The 12,865-nt window shown below is 38.6% G+C and overlaps 1 protein-coding gene across 2 annotated transcripts in view; it reads right to left on the bottom strand.

Annotated features, from left to right (window-relative positions):
- SATB2 (SATB homeobox 2) overlaps positions 1 to 12,865 on the bottom strand; it is a 154,756-nt gene that overhangs the window by 105,981 nt on the left and 35,910 nt on the right. For both annotated transcript variants that reach the window (XM_070956822.1, XM_070956821.1), the window contains exon 2: positions 5,502 to 5,678. In XM_070956822.1, the coding sequence (XP_070812923.1) occupies positions 5,502 to 5,678 (177 nt within the window). The remainder of the gene's footprint in view (positions 1 to 5,501; positions 5,679 to 12,865) is intronic.

The following is a 12,865-nucleotide window of genomic DNA, read 5'->3' as shown; positions in this document are numbered from 1 at the left end:
CAAGTTTAATACCATTATGCAACAAAAAGAATTACATGCATTTTAAGTGGGTAATACACTTGAAACATTAAATATTAAATATATATTCAATCTAATCAGAAATACGTAGAACAGAGAGACGTGTGGGGACAAAAAACAGCTAGATAACTTCTAAGCATTAGTAACTTCACAGATCTCCCTTAGTTATTTAAGCAGCATATGAAAATTCTCAAAGATAGTCTCCAGATTAGAAAATGGCAAATTTGATCTTATTTTTCAATGTTTTTTCAGAAAACATTCTATAAGCACATAAAAGTTTAAAATACAGATTCTGAACCATAAGAAAAAATAAAAATCTGTAAGCCAGACACACCTACTTAATGTACTAGCAAACTACTATTTCCTAAGGATGAAAAAGCTGGTACCTATCTGATTGAATCCGTCTTTCCTTGTTGGAGGGCCCATATGTTTTCCCAAATGAAATGCTCAGCTAGTGTGGGTCAGTGGAGGAAGTTACATGCTTTCATAAAAACATTCTTTCTTGAGATCACCTTCTTTCTAGAGATGCCAAGAATGATGCCTTGGTTGCTTAATTCAGGATGTTCCACATGTTAATTCACAAGATGAATTAACCAAGATGAATAGTGCTGTCAGATTGAAAACTGGTTCACCATGACAGAAATAGTGAGATACAATGACTTTTATATTCAAAAGAACAATATCCCTATAACATCATGACATGATTTTAAAAAAATTTTATCCAGATTTATGCAATAATAAAGATATATTTGTTTCATGTTTTTATTTATTACACTCTTTCTGATTAGAATTCTTTCACAAATACACTGTTAAGTAAAACGTATTTTCATGGCCTAGCTTACTAATAGCTCATGTTTTCTTTCACTTTCTTATTTATACTAATGTTTACATAAAATACAATATACATTATCTTTTTTGTACATTATTAACAAAATGACAGATGATGTGCATACACAGTTTTCCTAAGGCTACATTTTTATTTGTTACAGTTTCATTCTCTTCTATCAAAAAATCATGTTTTTTAAAGCTCTTTTATATTTTATGGATGAGTGTCCCCCATCAGTCACTATATTGAAAAAGTTACTAAATTATATTTTTGAATGTCATGATACAAACCCCGCTCACTGCTCGACTGAAGAACTGGCGGCCGCCTGGGATACGGCGGCCGCTGGAGCTTTGGACCGCGTCGTGCTTTTGCGGCCTCTGACCCAGTGCCGATCCCAATTGGCTCCCTGGTTTTCCAAGGAGCTGAGAGAGATGAAGCGCCGGAAAAGACGCCTGGAGAGCGACTGGAGGGCCAGCCGCTCCGAATCTGACCGAACACTGGTGAGGTCTCATATTAAGATCTACCTAGTGGCGATAAAAGCGGCAAAATCTAATTATTTTTCTGCTCTTATTGCGTCTGCAGAGAACTGCCCAGCAGCCCTGTTTAGGGTGACCCACTCCCTCCTTCATCAGGGAGCGAGGGAAGACCCCTTGCAGGGCAGGGCTGAGGATTTTGTGCAATTCCTGCATGGCAAAGTCACTCAGATTTGGGAAGGCCTGGACTCAGATTGGGTAGATTCAGATGGGGTGACGGAGGTGGGTCTTGAGAATGTTATATGGGAGGGGTTTGACCTTGTGACTCCCGAGGACATGGACAGGATTCTGGGTAGGCTTAGCACTGCCACATGCTTATTGGACCTGTGTCCTTCCTGGTTGGTGCTGGCCTCCCGGGCAGTTACACGAGGCTGGCTCCAGGGGATTATTAATGCTTCTTTGAGTGAGGGTTTCTTCCCTCCCTCTCTGAAAGAGGCGGTGGTGAAGCCCCTCCTCAAGAAGTCATCCCTGGACCCGGCTGTATTAGCGAACTATCATCCAGTCTCCAACCTTCGCTTTGTTGCGAAGGTTGTTGAGAGTGTGGTGGCACAACAACTTCCCCAGTACCTGGATGAAGCTGTCTATCTAGATCCATTCCAGTCGGGCTTCAGGCCAGAGTACAGCACGGAAACGGCATTGGTCGCATTGGTTGATGATCTCTGGAGGGCTCGGGACAGGGGTTGTTCCTCTGTCCTGGTCCTACTAGGCCTCTCAGCAGCTTTTGATACCATCGACCATGGTATCATGTCGCAACGATTGGAGGGGTTGGGAGTGGGGGGCACCGTGTTGCGGTGGTTCTCCTCCTTCCTCTCCGACCGTACGCAGTTTGTGTTGGCAGGGGGACAGAGGGCGACCTTGAGGCGCCTTATTTGTGGGGTGCCGCAGGGATCAGTCCTCTTGCCCCTTCTGTTCAACATTTATGTGAAGCCGCTGGGTGAGATCATCCGTGGTTTTGGGGTGAAGTTCCACCAGTATACTGACGACACCCAGCTGTACATCTCCACCCTGGACCACCCCAATGATGCCCTTGATGTGATGTCCCGGTGCCTGGCGGCCGTGCGGATCTGGATGGGGAGAAACAAGCTCAGACTCAACTCTTCCAAGACCGAGTAGCTGTGGTTCCATCGCTGACTATTGGGGGCGAGATCTTGGCCCCCTCAGAGAGGGCTCGCAACTTGGGTGTTCTCCTGGATGCACGGCTGTCTTTGGAAGATCATATGACGGCTGTGGCCAAGGGAGCTTTTTATCAGGTTCACCTGATACTCCAGTTGCATCCCTTTCTGGACCGGGGTGCCTTGCGCACGGTCACTCATGCCCTCGTCATGTCCTGTCTGGACTACTGTAACGCTCTCTACATGGGGCTCCCCTTGAAGAGCACTCGGAGGCTCCAACTGGTCCAGAATGTGGCCACGCAGGTGATTATGGGGGCGACAAGGCGCACCCATGTAACACCTTTCCTGTGTGAGCTGCACTGGCTCCCGGTGGTCTTCTGGGTGCAATTCAAGGGGTTGGTCACCACCTTTAAAGCGCTCCATAGCTTAGGACCTGGGTATATACGAGATCGCCTTCTGCCACCGATAGCCTCCCACTGGCCAATACACTCCCACAGAGAGGGGCTCCTCAGGGTGCCGTCGGCCAAACAATGTCAACTGGCGACACCCAAGGGGAGAGCCTTCTCTGTGGGGGCACCAGCCCTCTCGAATGAGCTGCCCCTAGAGCAGTGATGGCTAACCTTTTTGCCATCACGTGCCAGGAGAGGGGGGGCGGGGGAGGGTCACGCGCGCACGTGCCCACGCACATGTGTGCACAACCCCCTCCCCCCTTCCCCCGCTCCTGGCACATGATGGCCTGGTAGGCCCGTTTTTCTTTCTTACCTGGTTCCAGATCCTCTCTGTGTATCTGGGAACGGCAAAAACAGCCTTTCCCACTCCCTTGGAGGCCCTACGGAGGCTGAAAAGCCCCATTTCCCAAATCCCGGTGGGACAGGAAGTGACATTTTTTGCTGTCCCCAGCCTCCAGAACCTCTCTAGGAGTCTCTAGGAGCCTCTCTAGGAGTCTCTAGGAGCCTCTCTAGGAGTCTCTGGAGGCTGGGGACAGGAAAAAACGTCACTTCCTGTCCCACCGGGAGTGGGGAAATGGGCCCTTTGAGCCTCCGTAGGGCCTCCAAGGGAGTGGGAAAGGCTGTTTTCGCTGTTCCCAGATACACAGAGAGGATCTGGAGCCAGGTAAGAAAGAAAAATGGGCCTTCCCCCCCCCCCAGGCCCTCCAGAGGCAGGGAACAGCCTGTTTCCCTACTTCTGATGGGCCCAGAAGGCCCGAAAATCAGCTGGCCGGCGCACACATGCGCCCCAGAGCTGACCTGGCGTGGCCCATTAATATGGCTCCGCGTGTCACCTGTGGCATACGTGCCATAGGTTCGCCATCATGGCCCTAGAGGTTCGTATGATCCCCGACCTGCGTACCTTTCGCCGCGCCCTTAAGACTCTTTTGTTCCAACAGGCCGGGCTGGCTTAATATGAATTTTAAATTGGGTATTTGTTAGCTTTTAACTTTATGGGCCAAATTTTTATATATTCGTTTTAAATTGTTTTTAAATTTTGTGAGTTTATATGTGTTTTAATATGGCTGTACACTGCCCTGAGTCCTTTGGGAGAAGGGCGGTATAGAAGTTCAATAAAATCAAAATCAAATCAAATCAAAGTATTTGTATCCCAATATCTGACCCAAGTATATAAGTCACAGGGTTTGTATCATGATGCACATATCATCTCTTCCTCATTCCCTTCCTCCTGCAGACTTGTATATGCAGGAGGAGGGGAATGAGATATGCACTGCAGACTAGTGCTTTTGTATATAGATTGTCTAAACTTTGCTTATACATTTGCTTGCATATATATGTATGTGAGTTTACGTTAACTAAGTAAAAAAATATTTTAGGCTCAACTAAAAAGGTGACTTTTTATTTTATATATTATATTATATATTATATATTATATATTTTATATTTTATATATATATATTTAATGCTTGACAGACTTTTTTAAAAATGTATTGTTTTAATAGCAAGTAAACTTAGGGTAAGGAAATTTTATCTCTTCTCTCATTGATCTTAAGCAATTCTTTGGTACTACACATATATATCATGTAACAACTACAAACATCTGCTTTTATCTATTATTTTTACTGAGGTTAATTTATACAAATTTACAGAGTAATTCTAACATATTTATTCAGAAAGGAGTCCCTTTCTTTCAAATCAGTATTTAAAAGTGACTTTTAATCAATAATCAAATCAGCTAATTAAAATGAAAGGTAATTAATCAATTATCATTTCTTTAATTGGCTGTTAATCTTTCCTGTATCTTGAAGATTTATCTAATCTTCAAATTCAGTGAGGACACTGAATGGTTTCTAGAAAAAAATGCATATATTTTAAAGAAAAAGTGAATTTAGATAACTCAGAAGGTTGTAAACATCCATGCCACAATTTACATCAGTTTTGGACAGCATATTACAAAGTCAGATTTAAAAAATATTTTCTTTTAACAGTTCATTAGAACTGGTATTAAATCCTCTAAATCAAATGAGATAATTTAACTTGATTCTGACTCCATTTGTAACAATACAGTTATAAAAGATAGTGTGTTTACATGCTACTTGAAGAATAAATAAATACGGTTGCATCGGCTGTTTCATATTCATCATGAACATCTGTTAATATATTTACTAGCAGAATAAATGTTGGTACGATGTCTGATATTCTTTGATTAAATACTAATACACATATAAAATTAGTTATTCATGATGTACACTTTGATTTTATATATATGTACAGTACTCAAAAGTAACTTCTAGTATATTAATAGGGGCAAGCCTAGAAATAATTTGCATGGGAGTGTAGTTTGTACAGGATTCCTCAATGATTACCCCTAGGCCATTATAAGCATATTTACTACCAACTACCCTGTCAACTTGCAAAGCTTTCACTTGACATACCCTATCTGCGTTAGTGCATGTTTAGGTACTATGAAAGAACTATTTTTGCAGCCAGTTTTTTTTATTATTATTATTAAATTTGTTTGCCGCCAATCTCGCTACAATTGTTAAACATTTCAATGTAATACCTTGTGCCTGAGCTGCAGAGCTGTGAGAATAACCAAGAGCCAGGAGCGCAGTCTCCACTAGCTGACTAAAAAGCACATCTTTACGAACCAGAACAAACTCTGCATGTTCTTCTCGATTATCATATTCAAGAGAAGTGTCCAGTTGTTCCACGACACAAAAGACGGGGATCATCAAACCTGGAGAAAGAAAAAGTATTGAATCTAAATTAGAAACTAAGAAAAGTTTCTGAATCAGTACAATAATGTATCTTGTTGCAAGTCCTATTACCAAGTACAGGTTGTCCTTTACTTACAACTATACTCGAGCCCAAAATTTCTGTTGCTAAATGAAACATTTGTTAAGTGAGTTTTGCTCCATTTTACGACCTTTCTTAACAAGTGACATATTCACTTGTTAAGTGAATCACTACAGTTGTCAAGTCAGTAACAAGGTTGTTAAGTGAATCTGGCTTCCTCATTGACTTTGCTTGTCAGAAGGTCACAAAAGGTGATCATGTAACCCCAGGAAACTGCAACCATCATAAATATGAGTCAGTTGCTAAGCATCTGAATTTTGATCACATGACCATGGGGATGCCACAATGGTCATAAGTGTGAAAAATAGTCATAAGTCAGCTTTTTCAGTGCTGTTGTAACTTCGAACAGTTACTAAATGAACTGTTGTAAGTTGAGGACTACCTGTACATTTAAGAAAATCAGAAATAGGACATATATTTGTAAAGCTTATATCCCATCTGTTCTTCATGTGCTAAAAGTGGCGTACTTAGTTTCTCTCCTCTGGTTTACCCAGAATAAACCCTGTGAGGTAGGTTAGATTTCCTCAGTGAGTTAATCTTGAATTCTTGGTTCTACTCTAATATCCCATCACTACCTCCCACTGATACTGAAGCAAATAGTATTTAGAAGTATATTGACTCAGAAGATGGAGATCGCATTTAGGTGCGATGAACTTTTCCTAAACTTTCTTGATTGGGAATCGCCCAGAGTTTGGTATAAGATGGGCAGTCATAGAAATGTTTTAAATAAATAAACTTTCTTAAATACATCTGAAGTAGTAGCCATCTCACTGTTTATTTTTCTGTAATAAATTGAATAATCTCACTTTAAAGGGCAGGTATAAATATTTTATACAAAATTATGAAACAAATAGAAATAACAAAAACCAATAATGTAACCCCTAATTATACTGAAATCAAGGCTCAAACTGTTGTGCCCTTTTCTTTCACTTGTGCACTGCCAAACTTTTCTCTTTTGGGTAAGAGAGATGCCTTCCACTTTTTATGGTAACAGGTTGGGTTGCTCACTTCTGATCGTCCTAGAACTGATTCTCACAAGTCTATTTCAAAAGAGTTCTGAATAATCAAGTAGGTTCAAATGAAAGTATGTGATAAGTAAGGATTAATAAACAGATTATACAATATTGCCTAAATAATATTGTGAATAATTTAAGATGAATCAAACACATAATAATAAATCATATTATGAAAATCAACTTGCTAGATCCATTTCATCATATTCAAGTATGTTATTTATTATGCATATTTAATTATGTAAAGTGCTTTCCAAGCTGGAGAAATTCATCTTCAAAACAATCAATTTAAATGCTTCTTGTTTTTCTGTTACCTGTACAGCAAACTGACACTTTAAAATGAAACATGGCTGGCACTCATAACCCTATTGTCAGAAATTGTAGTTTTCTTTCTGATCAAGAGTCTTCCTTCTGCAAGCTTAACTTGGCCAACAATTAATAAGTTGCTAAATTTCTAGTAATATCTGTGGCTTGAAGAAGTCATTTGGCACCTTCTTTTCATTATACATTGTTCCAGGTTTGATTTTTCTACATTGTATATCTGTGTTTATTGATCTGGAACTATAAAAAAGTGAAGAAAGAAGATGACTAGAAGTCCTCAATGGAAGAACTGAAAGGCAAACAGAAAACAGAAAGGAGGTATACAAGATAGAATAGGAAAGGATGTTTTGAGAATGGGTTGTTTTGAGGAAATATTGTGGGTGCTTTCACAAAATGGCTATTAGTCAGTACCTGTCTATTCACAAAAAGGCTAATAAAAAGCACAATGTTAAAATTGAATCAAGAATATTTTTCATAGGGTGTTTCCCCTGAGTTAATAAAAATGTAGAAGCTATCCTCAGAATTTGAGTCAAATGTTTTAGCATTACCACCTATGCCCATAACATTAAATTTTATTTATTTATTTATTTATTTATTTATTTATTCAATTTCTATACCGCCCTTCTCCCGAAGGACTCAGGGCGCTGAACAGTTAAAATAATATACATATAAAATGTGAATATAAGATGATTAAGCCAATTTGGTTCATCGGTTAAGAATTTTCAACATAAAGATTTAGAAAAATTAGAAGAGATTTATGCCAGCCCGGCTTGGTGAAACAGAAAGGTCTTAAGTGCACGACGGAAAGTATGAAGATCTGGGATCATTCGTATCCCTGGGGGTAACCTGTTCCAAAGGGTAGGTGCCCCCACAGAAAAGGCTCTTTCCCTGGGAACCACCAGTCGACATTGCTTTAGTGATGGCACCCTGAGGAGGCCCACCCTGTGGGAGCGTGCTGGTTGGTGGGAGGTTATTGGTTGCAGAAGGTGGTCTCGTAAGTACCCAGGTCCTAAGCCATGGAGCACTTTAAAGGTAAGAACCAATACCTTGAAGCGCACTCGGAAGACCACCGGGAGCCAGTGCAGCTTGCGTAGGAGAGGTGTTACATGTGAGCGCCATGTCGCTCCCAATATCACCCACGCAGCTGCATTCTGGACCAGTTGGAGCCTCCACGTGCACCTCAAGGGGAGCCCCATGTAGAGAGCATTACAGTAGTCCAGACGGGAAGTGATGAGGGCATGAGTGATTGTGCGTAAGGAGTCCCGATCTAGAAAGGGTCGAAACTGGCGAATCAGGCGAACCTGATAGAAAGCTCCCCTGGCCACGACCGTCATATGCTCTTCTAAAGACAGCCACGTGTCCAGGAAGACACCCAAGTTGTGAGCCCTCTCCATGGGGGCCAATGACTCGTCCCCAATAGTCAGCGATGGTATCAGCTGGCTATATCGGGACGCCGGCAGCCACAGCCACTTGGTCTTGGAAGGGTTGAGTCGGAATCTGCTTCTCCCCAAATTTTAATTCCATACTCCAATTTGCATTTAAACAATGCCTGCAATTAAAGCCACCAGTAATTTTTCCCAAAGGAGAGATTTAAATAATGAGTAAGTTACATTTCACAGTTTCACAAACAGTTGCTCAAATCAGAAAGAGAACATTACTGAGATATAATACTTTAGGAAAATAATTGCTTACAGTATGCTTGATAGCTCTGATCTATTATTTTTAACAAAAAGGTAAAGTTATATAAATTAGGTGTATATGAACAGTTGCTGAATTAATCAAGTAATGTCAAGGCAACTCAATTCAAAACTTCTCTCCCAACTGATATACTTAAATATTTGCAAGTAGAATTATAGTGTCTGTTTTATAGTGCCTCCCCTCATTCTACCGTCACCACCACCAGTACATTCATATTATACCAACTCATAACTAATGTTTTAGTATTTACTCCTTTGGAAAAAGTTCATCTCCTTATAAAACAGGGAGGGAAAAGGCACCAAAAAGAAAGCAAGGAAGACATTTCTTTAGGATATACTGTAAAGCAGGGGTGTCAAACTCAATGAGGTTGTGTTTGACCTGGGGGGGCATGGTCAGGGGGGCATGGCCAGCTCGACATCACTCATGTCGGGGACGCCTGTAATGGCCCAAGAGCTCTGCCAGCGAAAACGGGCTCCCAAGCTCCGTTTCAGCTGCAATGGCCTCCTGCAACCGAGCTCCTACAAACAGAGCTCTTTTTTCGCTGGCAGAGGCACTGCAGGCAGATCATTTGCTGTTTCCAAGGCGGCCTCACGGGCCAGATCTAAGCACCCCGTGGGCTGGATTCAGCCCCTGGGCCTTGAGTTTGCCACCCCTGCTGTAGAGTATCCCCTATTATAAACATGTTTTACATAAATGCTTTATATAACAAATGCTTCAAATATAAAGAACATCCACATTTTATTAAGTGTAATGGTCAGCTTCAAGGTAATGAGACCCAGCAAAGTTTTTAATGAATTAAAAAAAATAGCAAGTATATGTCTAGCTTTCTCATAAAAACACACAGAATTTATCTTAAAAACTAAATATAACAATTTAATAGAAATATGTAACAATATACTTTTAAAATAAAGCAATGCTGAAGTTCTGTATTTTTCTGTGGGATAGTGGATCTCAAAAATTATTAATCTTTCTTCTCCTTTTGAATCTATGCATATATTTATTTGAAATATTTAAAAACAGAACCACTCCTAATAATTCAATCAAGTCACATAACACTACATAGTAATTTATCTCCAATAAGTGAAAATTTCAAATATCCACAGATTGTAGTCTACAACCAAAGTAAAATCTTCTGAATTTCTTTAAATCACCAGATTTGAGGTTGGCAGACTCAGTCATAACACTACAATTATTTTGAAGTATAAAATAAAATAATACGTATTTGATTCTTACACTAAAAGTTTTTTATTTAGTTAACACAATTATATATTTCTTCAAATTATATTAAATCTCAGACTGGTTTAGAATCAGTTAAACCTGCATATATTTACAGTACAAATCTCAATAATTAAAACAACCCCACACATATTTTATTTATTTATACTTATTCTTAAAATCAAGCAATCTTTAATCAATGATCATCAAAATTAATTAGCAGAATAATTCTCAGAATATAACATTCATTCTTCCCCAAGTGATAAATTTAAAACATTAATAGGTATCAAATAAATGTATGGGTAGTCCTGAACTTACAACAGTTAATGTAGAGACCGTTCAAGCTTACAATATCACTGAAAAAAGTGACTTATGACTGTTTTTCATACTTACAACCATTGTAGCATTCTGATGATCATGTGATCAAAATTCAGACATTTGGCAACTAACTCATAATTATGACAATTACAGTGTCCTGGGATCATTTGACCCCTTTTTGCAATCTTCTGACAAGCAAAGTCAATGGGAAAGCCAGGTTCACTTAACAATCCTGTTACTAACTTAAAAATTATGGTGATTCACTTAACAACCATCTCACTTAGCCACAAAAATGTTGAGCTCAATTGTGGTCTTAAATTGAGAATTATTTGTATTTGTTCATGTTTCTTGATATTTTCTGATTCAAATTCAGTCTTTGAACTGAAATCCAGTTATTTAAAATTGAGACAGAAAATATCAAGAAAGTTGCTAATGCTAAAGAGAGAACAAAAGTTTGATTTATTTCATTTTTATAGGCCTATGGAGACTTTGACTCAAACCAATTTCCTAGCATGCAATGTATTCATTTTTGCCAGTGGAAGTCTCTCCCTCTCCCCCCCGCCCCAAACTCTGGAATTCTAACACAGTCCCCATCTCCCTTCTGATTTTTTGAAAAGTATCTGTTAAATACTGTTTTATTTGAATTAGGACACTAGCAAAAAAGATTTTTTTAATTAAAATATAAACTAAAAATACAAATTAAGAAGGAAAGAAATCTAGCTTATATTTTACACTTAATAGTTAATTAAGTGTAAGTGCAATTACTAATGAAAATGAATAATATAAGACTATTATAAGATTTACAAAATCTTTGCAATACTAATATATATTGCTGCATCACCTTGAGTAACTTGTTGAGATGGGAACCCATATAAATTGAATGAGTAAGTGAGTGAGTGAGTGAGTGAGTGAGTGAGTGAGTGAGTGAGTGAGTGAATGAATGAATGAATGCTTTGATTAGTAGAAAATATTGCCTCACACACATTTTCAGCAACCCTTCCTTAATATCTGGAATAATATCAGTTTTCTAATTTCTCAATATTATTCCTTTAGCCACCATCACCACCACCATGCTTAATACAATTTAATAATTTGTATCATAATTTGAGATATACAATCAAATTCTAAAGCTCTGGTATATAATTCAACATTACAACAACATATTTAACATTTAAAAGATAATCCATAAATTTGTTTATATGTACTTTTGCAAAAAATATACTAAATGACCACATGACATAATATGGATAAGTGAACATACAAAATGTTTATCCTTTCAAATGCTTTTTATGGTGAGTCCAATATACATAAAGTTACCCTTGCCAGGTGTCCACTATTTGAGCGGACAGTCCGCTTTTTTCATATTATGTTCACTATTTTTTTTCACAAAATAGTGGACATTTTTTTTATTCAAAAGCTTTATGATGAAATGGTATGTAATCTAAAGCTGTACAGTCAAAGAGAATAAGGATAGGAGAATCGCGTTTTGTCTTTTTTTTCATAAGTTAGAATGAGACAAAGATCGAATATCCATTGAACTCGATTCTCCGAAAAAATTAATGATGAGATTAAAATAAAACTATATTATAAAATTATGTACAGTTCACATTTTTAAAATGTATTGTAGCTTGTGTCGACTGACCTAAAATGGCGTCGAGTGATGAGAGTGACAGCGGCGAGATTTCAAATTCTTTAAAACAAAAGAGAGGAGTGTGCAAATACACCAAAGACTGGGAAGCTACTTTTGCATGGATTACCAACAACGAAACTGACAGAACAAATACGTCGGCCTACTGTAAATTGTGTCAGAAATCGTTCACAATTGAATATAATGGTATAAAAGCTGTCACACAGCATGCAAGCAGAAAAAATCATTTAGATAAGGAGAAAATAGCTTCTAGCAACAAGCGAATCAATTCGTTTTTCATTGTTAAAGACTCCTCTTTCAGTGAGAAAGTGACTGTAGCTGAAATGGCTGAAATTTACCATGGGCTCAAACACCATATTTCTTTCCTGGCTCAAGATTGCAGCATTAAGTTAATGAAGCAAATTTTTGATGATTCAGAAATTATAAAAAAGATGTCTTGTGGAAGAACCAAATCATCAGCTATTGTCAATGAGGTTTTGTATCCTTTTTCTATTGAGTTGGTTCTGAATGATCTTAAAACTGGAATTCCATTTTCTCTCTCCACTGACGCATCAAACAAGGGAAATCGCAAAATGTATCCCGTTGTTGCACAATATTTTACTTGTGAAGAAGGACTGTATGTGAAAATTTTAGACTTTTATGAGGATTCTTTCGAAGATTCTACATCAATAAAAAATCAGCTGTGTCGAGTTCTTAGTGATAACGAATTGGAAATAAATAATGTTTCAGCTTACTCAGCAGATAATGCATCGGTCAATTATGGAGTGAACAAATCTGTTTACCAAAAATTATTGCTGGAAAATGACAATATTGTAGCTGCTCATTGCAATAATCACATTTTACACAACAGCGCAA

The sequence above is a fragment of the Pituophis catenifer genome, unplaced genomic scaffold, assembly GCF_029215685.1.
Source record: "Pituophis catenifer annectens isolate HBS135680 unplaced genomic scaffold, rPitCat1.0.hap2 SCAF_1, whole genome shotgun sequence".
Taxonomy (NCBI): domain Eukaryota; kingdom Metazoa; phylum Chordata; class Lepidosauria; order Squamata; family Colubridae; genus Pituophis; species Pituophis catenifer.
The sequence above is the reverse complement of the archived record's forward strand: the minus strand, read 5'-3'. Positions and strand labels throughout refer to the sequence as shown.